Genomic DNA, 25,894 nt, shown 5'->3' with positions numbered 1-25,894 from the left:
GCTTTATGTAAAATGAACATAGCCGTTTTTCAATTGGTAAAACCTTGTCTAGTGAAGGTGATGTCTTTTTGTCTCAATGTTTCAGCCCCACCCTTGCGTTTCTTAGCCTGGTTTTCCATTGTTATTCTTCTCCCGGTGCTCCCGATGGCCAGTCCGCTACTGCGGGGCTGGGCTGTGCCGCGGTGGTGAATTTTAAAGTCATATCATTGGAAATTCTCGTGCTGTCAGGGGGTGCTACAGCACTCCTAGTTCCCACGGCCATGATAGTGACGTTTCACATTAGCTACCACGACAAGGGCAACCGTCTCATTAAACACATCGGTTTTGTGCGCCCCACCGGCAGCACAAATGCATACTTGTCTGAAATTAGGTATTTTTGGATTTGGATTTTCGCCGGGTTTAGAGCACGCCATGTTTTTCGCTAAGGAAGAAACAGGTACTGTTAGCAAATCGATTAGCCTGCGTTGTTGCGAATGACACACACAACCTGACCCACAGAGGTTGCAACCAACTTTCAGTGAGTGAGTTGTCATGGTGATTACAGTTATTAAAGCTCCTGATTGGACCTTTGTATTGGACAAGTAAGATAGAAACCACATTTAGTTGGAACAAAAAGATGTGCCGGTTAAAATGGAAACTTTCTGTCAAAATGAATTAATTCCATAATAATATATCGGTTATAGGTCCGGACCCGGATAGGGAACCGCCTGGGTCCGGACCCGGACCGCGGTCCGCCAATTAGTGACCCCTGCCCTAGACGCATACAAAAATGAACATACACACACAGTCACAAACCCCCTTCTCCAACCCAACCATGCCACAACTCACAAAAGTCCCAGGTAAAAAAAAAATGCCACACCGCAAGTCATTTTCAAATGTTATGAGTTGTTGACCCCTATTACTGGTTGTTTCCAATTACCTCTTGAAAGACCATAAATAATGTGACACAACAACTCCAGCGTGCGCTCATTGCTAAAATAGCCCTTTAGATTGTAGGCCGTCTCCTTGCAGTTTTTCCATCAAGCCATTGTGACCGTCAATCATCCCGGGAGAGACCGTTGGTCTGTCAGCACCTTTGCCTAAAGCTTCCAACTTGCTTTAACTTGTTGTAACTGTGTTACCACCATGCTGGGCCTACTTTGGTGTTTTTGTTTGCTATGGAAACAGAAGGCAAAAGGAAACAGGGTCAGAAGGCAAAAGATGGCCGTACGAGATTTATGCCTACACATGACCGATGACCTGGGATGTAAATTCTCCAGAGTGGTGCTCCAGTAGAGACACAGACCAGTGGACACCAAGATCTGGAGGGTATTATGGAACCTCTGAGATCATGTTTCTCTGCCGGGGCTCTGTCATGTGTGGGGATGAAGCCTTTCACATGGAGAGGTGGGAATGCAATGTCACGGAGATAATGACAGACTATGGTCATATTTCTTTCAATGCTGACAAAAGTATTTCCAAGGGTGTTAGTCTGGCTCATTCACCAAACTTTTCCCCGGCCCCATCCCTTGCAGACGTAATGAAAAAATGAAAGACTTTTCAAATGAAGTAAGAAAAAAGAAAAACTATAAAGCCAAAACAAAATGTATGAGCCCAGTTTTTTCACAAGTGCCACAGAGTAAACTTAAAGTGACTTTATATAATGGAATAAAATGGTAAAACTAGGTTGTCAGCGTCTTGGTGTTATTCCTGGAAGGGGGCAATGATCATTACAATACAGAGAGAGAAAAATCTATGAGGTATAATTTGCTGTAGGATGGAAACTGTGGTTGAGGTTCTTTGGATACGAACATGTGTGGTTGGAGTGACAGCTGATTATTTGCTTGTGGAAGTCTGGGAAGCCCATGTTGGGGTGGGGAGTGATATTGGGGAATCACAGGAAACACACGTTACAGACAGGGGACTTGGGAGGTCAAGTTGTCCGGTCTGTCTTCAGTAGCAATTGGCCAGAGGGGGAAAGAATTTAAGAGGCTGTTCTAAAAATGGACCTCCATGTAATGCAACTTGCTCAGACTGTGAACTGAAATTGGGGATGTGAAGATGGTTGCAATAATCCATAGCTCCTAAAATAACATGAGTAAAAGTATAATCCATAACGTAAACATTTAGCATGAAGCGAAACTCTATAAAAACCCAGTTAAGGCACAGGTTAAGAAATAGGCAACATTATCTCTAGACTTCGGCTTTAATAATAAAAGCTGTGCTTTTGCACTCCTTAAAACATTAAAACCAGACCCCAACAGTTGTGCATGTTTGTTCAATGGCCTGGAACAAAATGGCACATGCAATTTCACGGCTCACAAATGGTTGTTGCTGACATGGAGAAATTGTTTTGCCCACTTATATGATGATATGGAAAGACTTGAAATCAAAGACATATGAACCTGAGTATACTGTACCTCACATTTCTTTCAGTAAACAAGCACACTTAGACACACATGGAAACTTTTTCCAGATCTGACCGAACAAGTCGAGCTCAATTAAACCGACAAACAGTACATTGTAAACGCAGATCTCTTTGTAGTGGAATCATGAAGACAAAATGGCTGTTAAGTCAGATGCCTGGTTGTCCTTTTGTGGCCCAGAATAGATACACTAATCAAAAACTCAATGGACTTTAATCCCTTTAATGGCTACTGGGATCTATACAAAATGCATACATTACAACATCTTGCATTTTCTGCAATTATAGTCATGGAATCTCTGAAAAGGTAGCAGTAAATTCCCATGTCCAGACAGAATACATGTTGAATCAGAGGTTGGTTTCTTGCCAATTTACACCACTCTGTGATTTTGGTAAAACGTGCAAACGGAGTTGTGTTCATTATCGAAAAACCTTTTTAATATTCAATACAAAAAGAGCTTTGTTGTTCCAGACCTAAAACCAGGATGTCAGTTCTGTACAATATGCAAAATGTTTAAAGCTTACTGAAAATAATATGGCTGTACCATTAGCCAAAAGACTTATCCATGGTGGCACATAATAGCTTATTATGGAGCAAGAGCAGCTGTCGGGCATGGTAAAAGGATATGTGTTTCCAGGGCTCGGCAGAGAAAATGATGGATTCTTGGCTGGGTGGACAGATGGAGTGGTAACGGTTATGGCAGTTTGCTTTCAGCGTCGGATAAAATACATGCTACTGTACTCTCACTGCTCATCAGCGTCAAAGTCACAATGCAGGATAGGACATAAACAGGTTTCTAACTGGTTCTAAGAGGACCAAGAGGCCTGCCAAGTCCACCTGGTATATTTGAGATTGCCAGGCTCAGATTCGCCACTTGGCAAACTATGAATTGCAATTCCTGCTTTTGAGCAGGTTTAGTAGAGGTATATTATCATCATACGTGTCATAAACATCAATCAAGACATCTGCCCTCCTCACCTGCATCGCCTCCTGAGTGTGTGTGTAGATCTATAGATATACTATTTGGCCAAAGGTATGTGGACAACCTCACTAATTATTGAGGTCAGCCACACTGTTATGGTCTTCATTGTCTAGGGTGCGTGCCACTAAGGTGTTACAGTAAAAAAAATCTAAACAAGTATCCCTAACTAAAGAAATCCTCCAGAGGAACTAACCTGACTTATTAGCCATTACAACGCCCTGCCACCAGGTGTGCGCATAACACACACCAATCACTCACAGGTGCATAAAATACAGCACATAGCCAAGGAATTTCTGCCGATAAACATTGCAATACAATGGGCCCTACTGAAGAGCTCAGCGTCTTCGAACGTGGCACTATTGTCGGATGCCACAAGTCAGTTAGTGAGATGTCAGTCCTACTGAATTAGCCCTGATCAACCTGATAAGTGCTATATCTGTGAAGTGGAAGCGTCTAGGAGTGACAGACATGGTAGAGCACGCAGACTCTCAGAGAGGGGCCGCCATGTGATGAGGCACGTAGAGCATATAATAGGCCATCATCTGTTGCATCGCCCACCACTCCAAACTGCCACGGACACGATTATGAAGAAAAATAATTGAATGCCTCATTATCCAGCCCTTGATGCAAACCCGTAAACAACCCATTACTCAGATGCCATGTGTAACCTGCTTCAAGGGCCAAACAGGCCTACACATTCAGACTTGATCATTGTTTCCACAGTTTTACTGTATTCCTTAGCTTGTGGAGGATCAAATTGTCGCATCTCTCCAAAATCCTAACATTCATTCAACTGGATTCAATAGAGACACGTGCACATGTTCTGCCAGGCAAAAATATCACTTTCGGATGATGGGGATTTTTTCCTTTTCTCTTTTCTGGAACGTAGGACAGTACTTTTAAATTCCACTTTGAATCCACGGGTAATAATCTGGGCTGTGTGCTTCGGTGTGTGTGCGTGAACGTGTTAAGAGCATCCTGGGATAACACATGAAAAGCTATTCAGCGAGTGAGTAATCCTAAAACCATGAAGCATGCTACCAAAGTGGGCTAGAAAACACTTCCTTCATGAAAAACAAACGAGAAGAGAGACTTATCCGTGAGATATAGCATTACTGACTAATGATTACTCAATTGAAAACCTGGAAAGAATACTGGTTGCCAAACAGCTGATATAAATAAGCAAATACATTGCAGTGAAAGCCAGTGTTTTCATTGATTTATTTTCAATATATAAGACCAGTGCAAAAAACTGCAGCAGAAAAAAAAGATAAAAGTACATATACCTTTTACACATATAGCAGATGCTTTTATCCACACTGACATCAGAAATGCATAGTTTTACCAGTATTTCGGTCAAGGAATGGGCTGTACTATATTGGCCATGCCCAGTGCAAAGTAACCGCATCTCAGCAACCAGGCACGGAGAACAATGATCATTTCAACTAGTGCAACCACGACATCTCAACTACAATATTACATAGTATAGCGCAGTAAAAAACAACAACATATCTTATGATCATATGCCCCATCAAACTATTTAGTGGGAGCCATCTTTGGTCTCTGGTACAACAGGATCTCACATAGAGCATGCAGAGAAAGGACAAATTCAAACTGTGACAAGAAGCAATATACTGCTAATTGCTGTTGTCGGTGTCCTTAGGTCATGGGGGTCAGATAGCTGAGCGGTTAGGGAATCAGGCTATTAATCAGAAGTTTGCCGGTTCGATTCCTGGTCGTGCAAAATTACGTTGTGTGGGCAAGGCACTTCACCCTACTTGCCTTGAGGGAATGTCCCTGTACTTGCTGTAAGTCGCTCTGGATGAGAGCACCTGCTGAATGACTAAATGTAAAGTAAGTGAAAAATAGTTAGTTGTTGTGAAGCTCGAAGAGAAGCATCTAGAAACCTAATTGGACAGACGGTAGGGACGATGAGGTGCGTAGTTGAATGGGGAGGTTATTCCACCCCTGTAGAGTATGGAAGGGGAAGCGCATCAAATGGTGAGTGTGAGGACCCTTCGGTCTTCGCGCAGGGGTCATGAGCCAACTCCATATCGCAGAGCTAAGAGCCAAAGTTGGTACGTATGGCTGAATTATGTCCTGGAGGTATGCATGGCCCGTCCTGCGCGTGTCTGATCCTTGCTGCATCCGGCAGCTAGTGTAGCAACCTCAGTAGGGGGGGTTGTGTGTGAGTACTTTAAGTGCTTGAAGATTAGGCACGTGGCTGCATTCTGGAGGATCTGCAAAAGGCTTATGACACATGCTGGTGGGCCAGCGATAAGGGAGTTGCAGTAGACAGGACAGTTATATGCTGCGGCCCGGACGGGCAGCTGGGAGGAGTACTCTTGTCAGCAAACTGACGGATCCTCTTGATGTCGGGTAGAAAATACTGACAGGTCTGCTTTTCTTGAAATACAAGCTGTCATTGAGGAAAACACCTTGGTTTCTTGCCGAGCAAGAGGCTGCCACAGAGGAGCCGTCGATAGTGATGGAGAGCTCTCATGCTAGGGAGCGGCTGGCAGTGATGAAGAGCAGCTCTGTCTCGTTGGGACTCAGTTTTCCGATGGTAGGAGGACATGACATGTCGATATTATTTTGCTGACCTGGGCAATGTATACCCAGGTAATAGAACAAGATTCCAAAATGTACATTTGTCCTCTCTTTAAAGTATTATGGAGGCATGGGCAAGGGTTGGGAACATAAGGGAGAGTCCCAGCAAAGCAGCAGTCGGGGGAAGTCAGCATCTCTGTGGAATGTACAGTTACAGTGGAACAGGGCTATTGTGGTTGGAGTATTTCTCTGGTTGATACTCAATAAACGACAGTTAGGGGAAAAAAGGGATTTCAGACTGCTTCCTTTTGTTGATTTTGTTTCCCAGAAGGACTTTTTATCTTTCAACAACTTTCTACAGTTATGAAATGAAGACATTAAGGTTTTCCATTTAGGAATCCACAGTGTATGTTTCAGCTTAGCTCACAGGGGGGGGGGGAGCTAATGTCAAAGGTATTGCACACTTGGCAAGACTACTCTCAATCAGTGCCATAGGGGTGCAACACTGACAACCCACTTTTCTCTTTGGATAAAACTAAGTGAGAGAGCTTTGAACCATGGTTCAAAGGTAGTGTCACAGGAAAGTAACAAACACAATTATCTATAGTGTCTGAGACATTGATATAAAATTATTGTAAATGGGTGGGTTTTACCCTTTTCTTTCCATCTCTGAAGAAAGAGTCTTGAATTTTAAACATCACATACATTAGAAGCCAAAGTTAAATGGTGTCTTACCGCCCATGTTTTGCTCAGTCTGAATATAGGAGCACTTTGTAACGCTGACACGACAGACACCAGAGAATGGAGGTTATTCAGTTCCAACAGTTTCTGAAAAAGAACACAGAACAACCAACAAATTAAACATTTTGCAACATAGGATCATTTTAAAGGTTATTTAACCATACTATGAGTTGGAACCTGATTCAAATTGAGAAATGCTTTGTATTTGTGTTGATGAATAGTGTGCCATTTTGTGATTAACAAAATCATAGTGGATATATTTAAACTTCTGGGAATTCAAACTGGGAAAAGTTCTCTAACAACAAATTGGCAGTGAAATCACATTTGGTACAAAAAGTACAGCAAATCCTTAAAATTACCAGGGGTTTTCTATCGTTATTTTCGACATTATTCAATCGAAGAAGTGACTGCAGCAAAAAACCTTCCTTCTCCTGCTCAGTTTGTATTTTTCCTAAACGGGTGTCAATGTTTAAAAGGCTTTTCCATTTTCAACAGTCGATATCCCTGCTGCTTGCCAGGTCCATGATGTCATAGTTCCGCTGAGCTCTCAACTTTCCACCCCGTACTATGACCTCTGGGAAGAACCCTCTCTACTGCCAGCCCCTGATTGGACTGTCGCCAGGAGGAGAGAGACCCTTCTGTTTTAGTCACTGGATGGTCCGTTTTCCCATTCCACCCATATGCTGCCATAAGTAGCACAATGTCCCACTAACATTAAGTATTCTGGATTGTACATACTTATGTTTTTTATTAAGTGTGTGATTTTATAGGGCATAATCAGCTAAAAATCACAAGTTATTTTTATGCTGAAGAAAAAAAAAAATCCTTGAATTTTTTGTTGATTGAAATCCCTTCATTTACCTTGTTCGTGTGTGAATTAGGTTAGATTCACTTACATTTAATCACAGTGGCCTTCCTGTGGCTAGACTAAAATATATCTCATACCTAGTTGGGCACATGCCTCCTTTCACACTAATAATGATGGACTCAAATCATGAAATCTTATTTAAATGATGATACAATATGATAAATGTTTCAGCATATTAGATCCACACTTATGTTACAGTGGAGGTACATATTCATAGTTACTTGTTCTTGAAATCTGCATTTGATTTGATTTACTGAGTTGGTTATTACCAGATTCATTTGAGGTTTTCCTTCTGTGAACTAATATTAAAATAATTAAAGTTAAGTGTTTAGTTAATTATGTATTTCAGAAGACACTTGCCAACAAACTTCTTATTCGGTTTTCAAAAGCTATTAGAAGAGCTTGGCCACTTTTTCTACATTTACTTCACAACATTTCATTTGACTTCATTACCTTTAAGCTCTGCAAGATAAATAATGTGCACCGTGACTCGTGTAACCAAGTTAGGGAAAACAAATAACTGAAAAGACTAGAATAAATGGAAGGGAAGGGTCTATTTGTATTTAGGCGCCTATTATAAAATATCGCTGACTCACTTTGGCCCAGATCACATTACCAGGACCTTGTTACAGTACAGGCCTGGCTGCTTCTCTATAGAACTGGAGCATGACTCTGTTGTTTTATTGACACAAAACAAACACTGTAAGTGACCATTCTTATTAACAGATAATCTCACTGTTGGAATGGGTTTTCAAACTGTACTGTCTGACCCAATATTAAGAAAACAGCTACAGCACTACTTATTTTCAAACCTTCATACTCTATTTGATACTAGGATGTTGCTACATGCTACATTTGGGCCTTTTGCCCGGGATGTTGCTCCCCACTTTGGCCTAACATACGGGCAACACATGGGTACCACCAACTGACCGTTGTAAGTTTACTCTGTTGGACCTAAATACTGAGGGGTATGTGAGGATAAGATTATTTTTTACTTTATGACTTTTCCCATCATGTTTTTTAGTTTAACAAGCAGATCGGATTGTTGAAATTGTGTTTGAGTCAGTTGGGCTGTGTTTCTCTTATGCAAATCAACTCACCTTTGCTATTTTTACAAAATGTCCCAGTATTTCTGCTCTGATCTTCAGGGTCTGGGCCGTCAGGATTTCTCTCACAAGCCAAAAGCTAACCTGAAAAATAAAATGAGACAGTTACTCAGCATGTTTTAAAAAATATACAATTTCTCAACATTAACGCTAGTATCCTGTTCATCATGCCCTCATCTGTTATTTCTATTGCAACTCGGCGGAGTCAATTACATTCTGGAAAAAGTCACTCATGAAGAGGCTTCCCAACCCACTTAAACCTTATGGAATCTATGCAAAATGTACCAACAGTGGCATGAAAAATACAGCTCAGAGCGTCACCTATCAGACGGCAGCGTGAGCAAAGAGCTGCAGCATGATTGCTCGCCCAGACAAAATGTCTAGCAACCCAGAAAAAAGACATTCTGAACTGAAAACCCATATTAAAGTAATACGTTTGGGGAAAACCCCTCAAAAGCCATTTTGATTTCCTTGATCGTAATTCTCATTGTAGTCATGTGAATACAGCATGTAATTCATGTAGGCTTGTCTTTGGCTGAGTTTAGCAAAAGAGACCATCCATGGAATTTTTGTCAACTGGCAATGAAGGGCCTTTGTAAACCATTTTGCAATTATTCCACGAGAGGAAATGATTGATGAATCCAAATCAATGACAGTTTTATTCCATTTGAAAGCCAAGTCTTTCACCACAAAAAAAATGTTCTTCAGCTTCACATTCAATTCAATTAAAGTGAATAGAGTTCACTGACAGTTCCCTTTAAGCGCAAAACAGGTTAAGGCTTTTAAAAGCTGCAGCAATTGTCCCGTTGAGGCCCATGACATCCTACCACCACAGGGTAAAACCAGTTAGTTCCATTGACCAAGCAACTACAACATCCGATCTGTAGACTTTGGAAGATTTAATTTGAAAGACAGGAAGAACTGATAAACTCCATCACAAGAAATCACTTTGAGAAGAACCCCCTCCCCCCCCCCCCTCGCAATACTCTTGCTCTCAGCCATTTTCTAGCAAAGGCACCACATGGGAAACTGTCCTCTAAAATGAAATATAATGTATATAGGTGTAGCTACATATGGTTTTCCTGCTGGCATGTCCTAAACATTCAATAAACAGGATGATGTTCAGCCATGATAATAATCACAGTAAACAAAACTCACTCCACAACAGGCATCAAGGAATTGAGTCGTTAACTCTACATCTGTGAATGTTTATGTGTTCGAGTTTGTCTATTTCTGCAGGTGAAATAGCCTATAACATTATTTAACCTTCGTCTGTCTATCTAGAAACATTGTATTTGTTGTAGTCATGATTCACTGATGTAATCAACATTAAAATTCCCTACACACTGCTATCCAAAACAGACTCATCATATTCAAACGTACACTAGATTTCTTTATGCTGAAATCATGGAATTCAGCCTTTGACGTTTTATTTTGGACAAAAAAAAAAATCTAGTGAAGAAATAAGACCTACTTTGGGCCACTCCTTCAAACCACAAATATTGAAGACAGACACAACCTTTGCAGAGTTAACCAAATGTGCGTTGGTAAAATAAACGTTGCAGCCAGTCTGTCAGAAATGTGTTAACATTCCAGTTCTGCATGAGGTGACTCCTTTTGGAGAGTCAGACTTCAAACATCAGCTACTGAACAAGGTTCATCTAAATAAAATACGATTGTGGGGCGTCCCGGTGGCTCACAGGTCAAGTGTGTTGTGTGGGCTGAGGCCTACCACAGGGGCATGGGTTCCAATGAGACATGTCCTGCATGTCCTACCCACTCTCTCCCTCAGTTTCCTGTCTTTCTTCATTGATCTGTTTGTGATCCGATTGTGACTGTCAGTTTGGAAACAAATCAGAAACCATTACTGCTAAGTTTATGAGTTTTCCAGTGTAATCCTACAAGTCATAACTGTTTAGGATTAGAGTTGCACGAAGTGACAAGTGTGTCAGTGTAACTTAACGTACTCAACAGTCTTTCCACTACCAGTGGAAAGGAGACTCATGGATCAGTGTTTCTTGACCAGGTGACTATTTCATTGACATTCCAACAACTAGTCACTAAAATCTCCAATAAATTATTTGTCAGGGCCGCCGTTAGGGTGTTTATTTGCATAGCAGGTTAAATGTGTAGAGCAGAAAGTGTTCACTGTCCATAAATAGAGGGATTTGAAATGGATCTAAGCAGACCTATTATACAGTGAAAATGCAAAAATATTTCTCTAATAACTCCACCTCTAATTAAACACAAATACAGAGGTCAAGAACAGTGTTCAGTTCTATCTAATGTAGCAAAGTCAAGGTTATACTATACCATCATGTTAATATAAATCACGTGAGAAAAAATCCTGAATGAATTTTGCATATCCATAAAACCCCATTACCCATACGCATACCCATTCTGTGTATTTATGTGGTGATATTACATTTAGTATTTTTCTACAGAGCAGTATGTTTGAGGAAACTATTGAGATTTCAAGTGTATTTATTTTATGCCTTAATGTTCCCGGAAGTCTATAATGTCTTATACTCTTGACTTGACTTCAATTGCATTTATTTCATATGTGCTTTAAACATCATTAAAGTCAAAGTTTATAAAAAATAAATCTACATGTCTAATGAAGGCTATTTATTTAGCCAATCGGCCGTAGCTAATTTAAGGTCATTTTCGTGACACCCCTACAAAGGCTTGGATTTTTTACATGACTGTTTAAACAAAGCCTATGGATAAAGGCTGACATAATACATTTTAAGGCTATCAAATGAGGCCAGTAAAATGTATAACTTGTATTTGGGACAAGAAGTTGTCTTGAAATTGGAAGAAGTTGAAAGACACATTAGATCATGCATCGTGCTGCTTTTCCACAGTTGCCTTTTGGCATGGTCCAGTACATTTTACAGTTGGTTCCACTGCTTATGAGCTAAAGAGAGATGCAAATCCAAGAGCCCTTTGAGGAGCAGCCAGAGACCTGAGTGTTGGATGACATCTAATCCCTTGGTAAGTGCTGATAAACCAATGACCCCTGTAAACTGGGTGCTTGTCTGGAAGCTTGGTAGTGATGCCTAGAGCAGACAAAGTAACACATTAGGAAACCTATGCAACTCCAAAAGTATCCCTGTATGGAATGACTGGTCAGCTACTGTTTCTTAAAACTACCTTCACCTCTCTAGGAACCCCCTGAAGTACTAAAGCAGAGAATAGCGTGCGCGTGTCTCGCTGTGCGTTTGTGGATGCTTGTGTGAGTGTGGGAAGGCTGCTCATGTGATGGATGTGTGGAGGGGACGATTCAACAAAATTGAAACTCCTGCTTTCTGAACAAGCCATGTGTCTGTGTTCTCAGCTTTAGGCTCTAACAGCTGGGGCCAAGAGACACAACCTAACACTGTGAGCTTCTTTAAATCACATAAAGCCCTGGGAATATAGTACTCTCATCACATAAAGCACCGGGAGTTTAGGAACAGAAGATTGAGTTAATAACAGAGTTGATGTCATTCCACTCGTTGGACCATCTTCAAAGCCCATCTACTGAAAAGGTTCTCAACTGTTTTCTCATTGACAGGGTTTCATCCCAGCGGAAGTAGCCTTTTCCCACTACAAGGCTCCCAATGCCAACTGAGACATTAAATGTACTTTGAGGAGAGTAATAAATCATCTCAGGACGTAAGTAAAAACATTTTCCTCTGCCCTCCATACTGAAGTACTAAACAGTGTTCCGTTTTAAGTGCGAGGAACGTTTCAGAGAAGCAGTGACATACATGTAAATGCTTTTGTTTGTTGTGAATTTGTAGTGGGTAACGGTATTGTTTTCCCTGATGAGAAAAGTTCCTCTCCCCAGGATGGACGTAATGTAAACCTGCTGTTTCTGAAGCTATAATCAATCACATTTGTTACGTGTAACCTAATCCTATAAGACTAAAACATCCTTCCCTGAAGCCAATCAAGTCAAATTAACATTCATGCCTCTAGTTCTAAAGCTTTCAAATTCTTTTTTGAAAGAATGTTGCATAACTTGTTTGAGAAATCTGAAGCTTCACTAACAGAGCCCAGTTCCATCGTGATGAAACATTCAACATCTCAAATCTGAGAGTATTCTCCAGAGAATAAGAGCTGACTCCCCATTTTTACCACCCCACTCCACCCCCCTCCTTTCTCGCTGCATGGATAAGACAGAAATGGAGGAAGGTAGATACTTACTTAGTAAGGTCTGGCCCATGGCGCTGTATGCGTGTGGCCCTACTATATGCCCAGAGTTCCCCTAAATATGAGGCCATCTTTCCATAGACACTGAGCCAAATAGTCATGTTCGCCTTAATGGCATCATAAAACAACCAGCAACCAGCTGGGTCTTTTAGGTTTAAATGTGGGCCTTTATTTAAGTTTACTGAGCACTTCGTTATGGAAACAACAAGGAAAACCATTCATGGAACCATTCATTTCAAAGTATGCCTGATGTGCTTCCAGCTGAGCTTTGGCTGAAATATGAACAAATCCTTCCATTATGAATATATCATAAAGTTAATTACAGAAAATCAATCATTGAAGTGTACCGTATGCTTTTAAAATGGCACTGATGGTGAAACGAGGACAGAGGAAAATAAGCATAATAATGTGACCAAAACACAAAATAATTTAGTTACAATTTGAACTGTATTCTATTTTACAGCCCAATTACAAAAATGAAAGTACTATAAGTAAAAACTTTGCATGCATATCCAGTGCCAAGCTTAACATATACTGAAGCTGTAAGAAACCGTATCCTACCTACCCGTTTTCTGTATGGATGTTGCAGTACAGCATACAGTACATGCATCATGGAGGACAGAGGCCTTTCTAAAGGCCTGTCACAATGACCAGTAATGGATCCTTAAGGCCCAACAAGGGATAATTAACAACAGCAGCTTCTATGGCCCTTAAAGGCTTAGAGGTACAGGATTGGAGAGAGAGTTCTTTTCACTTCATAAATGGACCAAATAAAATAAAATTCCGTCAGTTTACACCTGTGCTCTGCCACATGTATCCACCTCCCATACTTTTAGTTCAAAACATAGAGATGATAAAGAAAAGTGATGAGAATATGGAGAGAAGAATAGGTTGGGGAAACATGTTGGCAAATAGCCTAAATGATTGACTAATAAGATTTCCACCTTGTGTTTCCAGTTGGGAAGCTGTACGCCGAGTAATGGGCAGGTGCCAGAGCAAGGCGCTAAGCTGCTGAAGCACTACTTTAAAGTCTGGCTGTTTTACAAGAAGAATGCGTCAGAAAGAAAAACATATTCACCAACATCAAACCGGTAACAGTAAGTATCCTCATTTACAGTTTTTAAAATCTGAAATGGCTTCGGATGAGTGGTCTACCCAACAAAGTGAGAACAAGGCTCGGAACAATCGAGTATTCCATTATTCCATCCAAAGAGCTATTAGGGTTATCATCCATCCACTGACAATAATAGGTAGATCAAAGTAGTTTTGTAGTGTTCCACCACTCATTCCTGTTATGAGGGAGCTGGGATAAGATGAAGCGAGGGCAGGATATGACCTCATGGCATGACATTTTTAAAAGGCACGCGCTAACGCACACCTCTTAAACGTTCTGACCTGATCATATAGAGAGTGAAAGGACCCCCATACCTGAAACTGTCCAACATCATGTCACTGATGAAGTTCCTATATTGTCTTGTTGGACAACGCAACCGGAACATAAACAAGGACAACTCACCTGGTTAAACCGCCGTGTGAATGCCACTATGTTTGGTGCCAAACTGTGTTTCTCCTTCCTGTTCCATCCACAACTTGCCAGCTCCTGAAACACAAACGTCACAAATAACATCAACATCTATCCTGATAGACAGAACTTCTGTATTACAATGGGGATTGTTATGCTTGAGTTAGAACTCGAGTTGTGCAAAGAGCTTGCATGTGGACTCAAAACACCAGACACTATGTAAAATTAATGTGTGAATGTGTGTGGGGCACCAATTTCGACTTTTTAATGTTCTTTACAGAAAATGAGCCAAGGCCATTGAGTCTCAGGCTTTCGAGATCATTTCAATGCAAACATTGAAAATGGGTACCAAAGATCTGATCACTAATTCTTGTTAGTCAGCAATTAGGTAGATGATTTTCAATAACAGATTACCATCAACACCATGTGGTACGCTTGAAAGAAATATGGACAAGTGTGCATTTGTTTTTCAGTGCACCTCTCCAGTATGTTTGAAGCCTTGGGGTGGTGCTAATATATTCCCAGCATGTACAGATGCATATTTGCAGTACATCTCAAATAATTGTTGGCAGTGTCGTCTGAGCATAGCTCAGTTCAAACTAGATAGTTTCACCTTATTTAACTCTCAGCTCAGAAATCATAGTGTGAGGAAATCTTCAGGCTAGCAAAAAGTTGTTCCCCTGGACAAGGACATGGCTGTATTTCAAGAGTTTTCTTTAGCGTGCCTTCCCATGCTTTGATGTGAGGAATAATTGGGCAAACAACCTCTGTAATAGTGCAACTGTGAAATAGATAAATAAATAAATTCAAGTGCCAATCATTAAACAAAAATATTTACACTTAACAATACCCTTGGGTCCAACAGGCCTCTCCAGGTTGGGTCCACAACAGCTCATAAACAGCAATAAACATAAAGTGCGTAGAGCCCATTAGAGAAACACCAGAGATTATGGATTTGTGGACACACCTGAAAACTGTTGCTTTAAACTGCTGGGGGCAGTCAGACTTTCTTGCAGTTCATACAGACTGTGAGGGTCTATCTTTGATACCTGGTCTGAATGTGGCTTTAGAAGGTTTTCTAACTCAAATTGCAGTCTCTCACTCATCTACATTTACATTTAGTCATTTAGCAGATGCTCTTATTCTCCCCGAGGCAAGTAGGGTGAAGTGCCTTGCCCAAGGACACAACGTCATTTGGCATGGCCGACAATCAAACCAACAACCTTCTGATTAATAGCCCAACTCCCTGACCGCTCAGCCATCTGACCCCTGGTTTCTCACTGCCTTTATTGCAATCCAGACAATAGTCTTCCAATAGAAAGACATTATGCAGGTGCCAGCAGTTTTTTCAAATGGCAACTTTTATTCAATATCAAAACTTTTGGAACTACAGCTTTTGTTAAGGAAACAAAAAAACATGATACATTACTGTTGGGAGCCAAATGTTAAGGATGAGAAAAATCCCATTGACAAACAGGCAATCTCTTTACAGTGCTACACAAACACAGATCCTTTCTTGATTCTTCCACCTTTATCTCAACCTACGATCTTGGCAAGTCCTGAATTTTCCCATGTAAGTAAAAAATTGCTTGACTTAGCAGTGAACTCCGTCTCTTTCTGTGAAATTACAATTCTCACTGACTTTTATGTCTGATCTGTCAGGTTTACTTCCGGTATGAATAATAATATTTATAGCTCTCCCCCCGTTTCTAGACCTCTGATTTTATGGGATGGCGCCTATAGAGAGACGATTGAAAATGCAGCTGAAAATGGTTACAACTCTTTCCCCCTGAATCAGCAGGTCCTTAGTAGATGGACTTGGTGCCATGTGGGTAACACTAAAGCACTGTATAGGCTCTAAACATTTCACTTCTGTACCTCTAAACTAGAAAAAAGAAAATGACGTGGCTATTAGAAGACATTACAACATTTGTGCATATTGTAGCCTTCAGTTTAGAGTATATAACATTCAAAGCACATGTATTATTTTACACACAGAACATTTCCTGTGCTTAAAAAAAAAAAATTGTACTACATATGGAACAATTATACATGGGTATTAGGTTAAGCCACATCACATGGCTTCCAATTTACTTTTCCTTTCTTACTTCAAGCAAGACTACAGTAGTATTTTTGCAATTTTGGCACAACTTGTTGGCCACAGATTTTCAGCTGCTATCAAGGGAAATAATGTAGTTTTGAGACAAATCCAGACCTCCAATATAAATCTACTCTTTGGAGAGTGGACCTCAGTCCCACAAACAAACATATTTACACCTCTCCAATAGTAGATAGGTAATAAATCACAGGGCTGAATACTTTGCCCAACTCAACTGACGAGTTCAGGTCTAAGCAGCATTTTTATTGTAATAGGGCAGTCGTGCAAGAAAATATCATACGCAAAAGTAACAAGTGATATTTTTTTTTTATTACGATTGTTTTCCATTGCTTTGTTGCTCCTTGTCTCCTTAAATTGAATCAGTAAAAGCAAATTATGGCTTTTAACGCAAAAATGCAATGACTGCATTCTGGATAAAGACACTGAAAATATTGTTTTGCTTTGTAAAAATCGATACTGCGACTGTCTCTCCACCCCCCCATCCCCCATAAAACCCACAACTCAGCTATGCAGTTTAGACTTTGCAGAGAAAAGCAAGTTTAAGCTCTCTTCAGTGATACTTTATCATTCCCAGGAGACTAAATGATCTTCAGAATTTGTAATTGTTGTTGTCACGATAGTATTGCTTTCACAGATGTTTCTGGCCACTGGCCCAGTGAATTTGAGCTCCTCAGTTCCGAGAGTGCATACTGCATGATGCTCTGAGCAGCTGTGAACAGAGTCGATGGAAAATATCAGAGTTGTGCTGTAGGTGAAAACCTTGTGTTTTTGCTTAAGTGACATGAGCTTAAGTGTTTCACTGTGTAGTCACGTTACATACATGTATACGCACACATACTAGTGCAGTGCCCGTTGGTAACTTGTGATCCATCGCTCCGTCACGTAGTGCAGCTCAACAAGGTGGCGAATGCCCACATTTCAGATATATATTGTTGTTGTTTTAAGAGCCAACTGCTCCAACAAACAATGTCCCACACAACACAGCACACTCCCAATCTTAAACTGTACACAGTGCCCGGTTCTCGAGATAATCGAGCCACAGACACACAAGCATAATCCTGCCATTCCAGTTAGATTTAGAAAATTGTAGTGTTGTTTCACTTTAATGTTTTGGGTTGTGTACTATTTTTGAATCAATGTTGTACTTCGTATTGAATTCCAAGGAAAGGACCTCCACCCAAAAAGCCACCCGTCTATACAATTACATGTGTGTGACGCCAGAGCCTCCTGCAGCTGGTAATTGGCTGCTGCGCTCGGCATCCCCAGACTATTAGGACAATCGGCTGCACCTGTGTCTTGTTTAGAGTCCTAGTATTTAAGTGTTTGTTTGTGTTGTGTCCGGTGCGAAGTCTTGATCTTGTTTCTAGTTCAGGCCGAGCCTTGTTAAATCTGTGTACCATTCCTGACCTTCGTGTTCTCGATTTTTGGATCACCTATATTGCCCTGTCATACCGTGTACCGATCATTGCCTGTCCGACTATTCTAATTAAACTGCGCTCGGACCCAACCCCGTCTGGTATTCCTTAAAATGTGTTGGGGTTGACAAATTCTCAATGACAAACTTTGACATAAACTTTATATCCAATGGAACATGTATAAAATGTATTGTGCAGATCACTGCAAATATTCAAAGGACAAAATGGTTGACAGCTAAAATATATATTTTTTTTTTTTAAAGAGAAAAGGAAGTACTCCACCAGCTACATTGACAATTACAGTGAACTAGTGCACAGTGCCCATGATGCAATCGGTTATTAAGATGTCAGTGCAACACACAAATACAGATTACTTGCACTATAGATAGTGCACAGTGCACAGTGCCCGTGATAAAATTGGAATTATAGATAGATCCTAATGTATTGCTTATGTTATGTTGATCAAAATGTATTACATTGGTTCTCTGTTGGTTACAAACACGTAATTTACTGTGGCAGGGAGGTGCAAAACACTAAACATATACAGATCTTAAATTAAGTAAAAGTACAAATGTTTTAGTTCTTAGAAATAGTTCAACTTTTGTACTTTTACTTAATTTAAGATCTGTATATGTTTAGTGTTTTGCACCTCCCTGCCACAGTAAATTCCGTGTTTCTATAACATACATGGCGAATAAAACGAATTCTGATTCTGTTAAATTGTCTCATCACCACAAACATCTAGGCATTTAGTTCATAACAGAAGTCATTACATGCACAATGGTTGAGCCAATTGTCATAATTGTAGGCCTAATACACCATACAGTGCTTGCATACAGTTCTGCCTAAGGGGCGTTTGCTATGTTTACATTAATATTTGTATTTTTTCCTTTGTGCTATGCAATGCTGTAAAATAGTTTTATATTTTCTGTATCACATTCGCATAAATAAGACATGATAACTGACCGAAGAGACTAAACATTGTTCCTGTTGATCGCTATATACATGCCTCAAGAAAGAATTCCATTATTACATAGATGTTGCAAATTCACATAACCTCTGCTCTTTACCATACAACAACTGTATTTTGGGATCATAAACCTGCAATATTTGGCCCTAGTTGATTTGAGTGGTGTGACTGGTTGATAGGTCGGATATTAACTGATGTGTATATACTATTTTCCATTGTTTTACTTTGTGTAACCACAGTTCCATCAAACCTTTTTACAGGTGACTTGAACCTCTTGTGTAAAAATAGAATGACAGCCTGAGAAACGCCTTCGATTTGTCCATATTAGGGCTGCAACAACGAATCGATTAAAATCGATTATTAAAAGCGTTGGCAACGAATTTCATTATCGATTCGTTGTGTCGCGCGATTATTACGCCACTCAATATGTCTCAGAGATGTTTGAGTATAAAAAAAAAAGTTTAGTTGAGCGCGGAGCGGAGGTAGAGGAAAGGCCATCAGAGAGACGTTGTTGAGTAACGTTGTTCTGAAACACATGGCGGAGGCAGTGAAATCAGTACGACCCAAGTCATCCAAGGTGTGGGAGAATTTCACACTAAATACATCATACATACACACTAAACAATGTGTTAATTGACCGAGGTGAAGTTAGTTTCATATTCGACATTCGTCTCACATTCGGAAGACGCTACTTTGCAGCATCGCGTTAGGGACCGGGTGAAAACAACCCATACCATTTTGAAAAATGTACACTTATAATATTTTTGGGAATATAAAACCTCAAACAGACACCAGAGTATCTTAACAATGTCTGATATACTTCCACAGCCTTTACTTTTTCAATGAAGTTTCAAATAAAATGATAGAAAATCACTAATCTTTGAAAATAGCTTAATCCTCGCAAATCTTAACTTTTCAAAATTGTGTCAAAAAATCTTAAATATACACCAGATTATTCTAATAAAGTCTGGCCTACTTCCACAACCTTTCAATTTTCAATAAAGTTTTAAACAAAACTCAAATAAATTGCTCATCTTGGAAAATAGAATTAAATCCATGCTAATATTAATAACTTTTTCAAACTTTGTGCACATTCTGAAGATTTTTTGCACTGTGAATTTGCACTGTCAGTTCTGTTTTTGAATAAAGGGTTGGAAATTAATGCTTTTTTGTTTTTGTTTTTTTATCCGATTCATCGAAAAAAGAATCGACAGATTAATCGATTATTAAAATAATCGTTAGTTGCAGCCCTAGTCCATATTAAGACCAGTATTTTGGTACTCTCAACCTCACATTTCTTGTCAGGCATCAAGCTGCTAGAATGGTTTTCAGCTTGTATTTATCCAGCAATTACGACAGGGGTTCCCACCCTTGCACAGGACTTGAGAAGCAAGTGAAGTAAATGTCTGCTTGGCAGGTGTGCTTCCCACATTAGGCTAAGCCCTGGTGTACAGCAGTAGAGGTCAGTGGCTGGGCATTGAAAGAAAGGTGCCATGACATAAAGAGAGGCAATAGGGGGTACACAAACACTATTCCAGCTGACAGGAGTGAATAGCGGTTGTCCAACCTCATCTATAATTCCTTGGGTCTGCAGACCATAGTGAAAGGGTTTCCAGAGAAGGAAGTATGTCCTTTCATGTCCAGAGTCCATTGGGAGTCCATTGTGAAAAAGGAATATAGATTTCCTGGCACTTTTTTTTCCATGTTGATCTCCTTGTACACACTTGACTGGAGGGGACTTAAACTCGACTTTGCAAAAGAAACATGAGAACATTCAGTTTCCTCAAAGGGAAAACATGATCGTCAACTGCACTGACTGAAAACAGTTAATTAATTTGGACCAGGGTATCAAGTTACATGCTTACTGATTGTTAGAACCAAAAACAGATCCTTAAGGTTGAGAGAGAGTACAGTTTTGGGTGAATGCCTTTAAAGAGATATAAAACATGCCAACTGTAATTATGGCTACACTCACAAATCTTTACAAATCTCTGAATCATCATATTTTCTTAGAAATCCAAATGTGTGGCATTCTTCCCTTTGTTACATGTGCTTAAGATAACTTGTTTAGTCAGTTTAGTAATTTCATACTCCCCTCCCCTTGAGGGATCTGGTGCCTATTAAGGTGAGGTAATATTGAAGCATGTTAGGCTGCAGTGAAATGGATGCTCATAGTATACAAAACCTGATTTTCCCAGGGCTTATTATGATGGTTTTATGGATTCTAATCACAGTTCTTTCTAAACAGTCTAGCCTTTTTGACAGTTTTGGAATGTAACAAAATTGAGTACTTCAGGGGTTATTGAGATCTTGTTTACAGCCCAAACAGCCATAAAAGAAACTGAAGGTTAAACTGAAGGTTTATAACATTGCCTTATGGGAACTTGGAGCTGCTTTCATTTGTAAATGATCCAAAACCAAATATCAGCTCACCATGAAAGTTTTACTTGTAACAGCATACAAACATGAGAAAAATCACCTGTGAAATGTTGCCAGGGCACTATCATTTTTTCTAAATCAAGGTATGCCTTCTTCTTAAAACAAAAACAGTACAATCTGACCATCTGTGGAAAACCTGAAACATCCTATCGCAATGTTGAGTCTCAAAGTCAAAGGACCTCTGTCTCCAAAGTATAACAATGACGAAAGCGTAGCTGTAAAACTCAACCAGGTAGCACTGAATATAGGAGAAATAAAACAAATCTTTAAATATTAATATAATAGAAGAAAATGCTGTCCTACATGATGCAAGAAAAAAATACGGGTTTATTTTACCAGCAAAACAGACAATTTGGCAGCAAAAGTAAACACTGCGTTTATACAATTTCAACAAAGGCAGTCACTCCAGCTCTGAAAGTTTTTTTGGTTTGTTTGTTTCGTTTTTTCATGAGAACAGCCTAAATCTTTACACTTAAGAGGGGGAGCAGTGATAAAGATCGGATGATTCGATTTGTTAACCAGATCAATCATTACCATACAAAGGCAATCATGCTCTTAACACCTCTATGACTGCCTATAACCTTGCCAGAGTTCAAGACCTTCTCACGAAGAGAGCCTTGCTTTCAACAGCCCCAGCAGGTGATAATAACATAAAAGGCAACATGATGTCAGAGTTCTCTCAGATCGGCCATGCTTTGGCTTCATAACATAAAATCTGACTTCTTCTACATTTCTGCAACCAAATAATTTGTTTTATAGAATTTTTTATAGAATTTTAACTATTTAATAACTTGGAGTTGTACTCATTAATAACCATCTTCAATAATACTACTCATTTACTGTGTCGATGTATGATATGGGTATTACAGCCCGACCGATATATCGGCGGGCCGATATTATCGGCCGATATTGGGCATTTTCCAAACTATCGGTATTGGCATTTATAATGGCCGATAAATGAATATTATTTTTTTTGTGTTTTTGTTCAAAGGACATTAGGTTTCATATCTTAAGTTTGTATTTATACATTTTATTTATCAGAAACTGCATTAACATATTATTTTAGTGAGGAAATAATAACAGGAGTCAGATGGCTGAGCAGTTAGGGAATCGGGCTATTAATCAGAAGGTTGCTGGTTCGATTCCCGGCCATATCAAATGACGTTATGTCCTTGGGAAGACACTTAACCCTACTTGCCTCGGGGAAAGTCCCTGTACTTAGTCGCTCTGGATAAGAACTTCTGCTAAACGTGACTAAATGTAAATTACAAATAACTACTGTTAGGGAAATCAGTTTGTTTTGTTACGCGTTTCTGGATTTTAAAAATATTTTTTTATAATCGGCCGATATCGGAATATTGGATTTTTAAATATTTGTATCGTATCGGCCTTAAAAATCCTTTATCGGTCGGGCTCTAATGGGTATTCTTGCTCAGTTGAAGAATTCTTCTTTGGTAGTGTGGAACAAGTGTTGGTGCAGTGGCACAGTTCTTTACAAGAGGCAATCTCATCCAAGAATAACAACAATTTTGTAGCTACAGAATGTACTTCTGTCGACAACTTGAGGATAGTTAGTAATTTGATTGTTTACAGTGCATGTGTCCAACAATGAAGGTGAATAGAGCAAAATAAAACACCAGAGGCTTTGTGCTTCAAACTGTAGCCCACTTTTACACTGCCGAAACCTTGCCCCTATTTTGAACCGTTTACAGGGCAACCAGATGGTACGGATGTAACAGTGAAACCCATGGCTGAAGACCTTGGCTGGGTGGGTGGGGGAGTGGAAATCAATTGTGGGGACGCATCAACAGGGGATGGATTTTAAACCAAACTCCCAGGTGTAGGCGTTTTCCAAAGGAGGCGCCCAGGCAGGAAGGCCAAACGGGGTACGTTGGAGTGGAAACAGCTGAGCTTTGCTGAGGCTCACAGAGCGTTTAAGGTCGGGCGGTGGAAGGGAACGGAAAAACTCTGGATGCAGCAGTGGTCAAGGTTTTCAAAACGAAGTGCCTGGTCATAGGACTACATACAGGCTTAATTGCAAAGTTCAATATAATATAATATAAAAGATGTTAACATAATTCGGTCCTCTTTCCAAGTAATTATAAAATTGTATTGAAAATGACAGCAACTGACTCAAATGTTAGAACTTTAGAGGAACCAGGTACCAAAAACAGACACGGCATCATAGGTATCACAAAGTATTGTAATTAACTATTCGTTATTTCTTGAGTTCAACATACCTGCTAAGTTTCATACGACGTGGCTAGATGCTGTAACCAGTATGAGTTATTTACAACAACAAAAAACTGAAACTTTGATCTGGTTTGAATCAGTCAGCAAGATTGATGGACAATTGAACGTTGGTTCTACTCAAAATGTACAGGTCGAGAGAAGGAAGACACAGGCTTTTTCATCACTCAGTGTATGCTTTGGTCTTTTAAACATCTTCTCCAAAAATGAATAATCAGTTGACAGTTTGTCTTTTTGCTCTTACCTCTGGCTGTATTGCTTTGAATACTGGTGTATCCATCAGTGTGATTTGGCTCTGAAATCACAGGATATGAATCTATTTAGTCTCCCGATACACACAAAAGTAATTGCATAAGCACACATGTCTGGTTGTGAATGATGCCGGAGGACTTCTTTTGAAGGACGTTCACTGAAGAAAGTAATTAATCATCATTAATTATTACTTAAGAGTTTACAGGGCTGCTGTACATCATAACGTGTAATAGTCCTCTTGGGGCTAGAAGTAGTATCCCATTTCCCATTCAGTAAAAAAAAGCACTATAAGGAGGTAAACGTTGAAACTTTTTGCCACAAATGTAAACAGGACTGAGCTTTACTCACGGCAAACTCCTCGGGCGTCACCTTCAGCACGTCGAACACAACGGCGTCGTAACTCTTTGCGTAGTCCAGGCCCGGACCATCCAGAGATTCGGAGCTGCTGCTGCCCTAAAGATCCCAAGAGAACAGACCAGAGTTACCGGCCTATTTCAGACAGACAAGACAGTGAGAGGCTGACGGTCGAAACTTGGGTGTCCACCAAATGGATCCTTTGGCAACAGAGACAGACATACCAATTACAGACAAGCAGATAAATGAATCAACACACATCAGTGAAACGGTCATTTAATGCATGACGTACATAGATAAATGACGGGAGTGGGGGACGACAACAATCTAGAACAGATGCAGATGAAACGATTTTCTAAACCGTAATACCCATTTGAGATTTCAAATGTTTGCTTTCAAGCTATTGTATTTAATATATCAAACCACAAACCACTCCCATTCACAAAGATATTGTATAATTGCTGAGTTGACAAATCCAATCTACACAGAGTAAAAACAGATCAAATTTTCCTGGCATGACACTATTCACTGATCAGACCATATGCCATATCCATTCCCAAAGTTTTCCTCGTATTGCTTGTTTTGACCTTATCCAATATGTTCTGAATGATGAAATTCCACTCATCCATGGGGTATAAGGATTCCACCTGAAAATATAAAATAAAAAAACCAAGTGGCTATGTCCACGGTATACATTTTTTTTAAAGAAAGGGACAACTGAAGCAGTAAAACTGCTATTCTGGAAAGATGTCTATTCACACAGACCATTAAAACTAGGGGTTTTACTACAAAAAAAAGTGAGAGGAGATGAATGTAGCCTCTACATTTAATGTAGAGATAAACCTACCAAGCACGTGTTCCTTCCTGTAAACTACTGTTAACAAAGCTTCTCTTAGGTTGTTGTAATGTTCAAATACATGTCAGGTGGTGATCTATGTTCTCAGGGGGAATCCTACTGGAAATGGAAAAAAGGGTCACATTTTCCCCTTATATTTAATTTTACAGTATAGGATCTTGGCACTAGCATCAGATGAGGTTACTGATTTGGGTTTACTGATTTAAGTGTAGGTGTGTGTGAGTGTAGGTCTGTCTGTGAGACATCCTAAAATGGATACCTGGCCTATCCCATAGAATATGTTGGCTCTGCATACAGGTTCAATGATAGCCATTCGTTTCCAATTGTGCAGTAACTATATATGCACAAGGCATAGGAATTTTAGCGTATATATTTGCAAGTGCACCAATTTCAGTCAGTCAGTCCCATAACTACACGATTCCCTCATACCAGGACATTATGACTAGAGGTTATGTAGCTTCAAAATCAGTAGCAGGCTTCCGACTTTCTTTTCCTTTGGGCCCATGTGAGACGCTAGGTCACCCAACGGCAAGTTGACTCATAGGAAACCCAGCGGGCTTCGTGTTTATGCTCACATGAGACATGTAACGTGAGGTGAATGGTAAAAACCCACAAGGGTCATGGCCGTGTGCCATGGCCACTACCTCATCCCTGTTCGTATTAAAACCCTCCTCGCATTTGGGGCCAGACCATTTTGTTATGAGTGGTGAGCTGCTCCATTGCCGAACTATAAACAATCCATCACTGCAAACTACAATCATGCTGAGCCTCATAAGTGAAAACACTCTGGGTGGAATAATACTGATATTTCAACTATAGGCTCAATGAAAAAAGTTCTGTTGTGTCTAGTGCTGGTGATTGATGA

The 25,894-nt window shown here is 40.0% G+C and overlaps 1 protein-coding gene across 4 annotated transcripts in view; it reads right to left on the bottom strand.

The window, feature by feature from the left end:
- Positions 1-25,894, bottom strand: part of LOC134039025 (ras-specific guanine nucleotide-releasing factor RalGPS1-like) — a 130,276-nt gene that overhangs the window by 68,150 nt on the left and 36,232 nt on the right. For all 4 annotated transcript variants that reach the window (XM_062484766.1, XM_062484765.1, XM_062484767.1 and 1 more), the window contains exons 3-7: positions 24,168-24,272; positions 23,812-23,862; positions 14,369-14,452; positions 8,647-8,736; positions 6,673-6,765 (exon numbers count right to left, since the gene is read on the bottom strand). In XM_062484766.1, coding sequence (XP_062340750.1) covers positions 6,673-6,765; positions 8,647-8,736; positions 14,369-14,452; positions 23,812-23,862; positions 24,168-24,272 — 423 coding nt within the window. The remainder of the gene's footprint in view (positions 1-6,672; positions 6,766-8,646; positions 8,737-14,368; positions 14,453-23,811; positions 23,863-24,167; positions 24,273-25,894) is intronic.

The sequence above is a fragment of the Osmerus eperlanus genome, chromosome 18 (assembly GCF_963692335.1).
Source record: "Osmerus eperlanus chromosome 18, fOsmEpe2.1, whole genome shotgun sequence".
NCBI classification, from domain to species: Eukaryota; Metazoa; Chordata; class Actinopteri; order Osmeriformes; family Osmeridae; genus Osmerus; species Osmerus eperlanus.
This window is presented reverse-complemented; position numbering and strand designations above follow the sequence as displayed.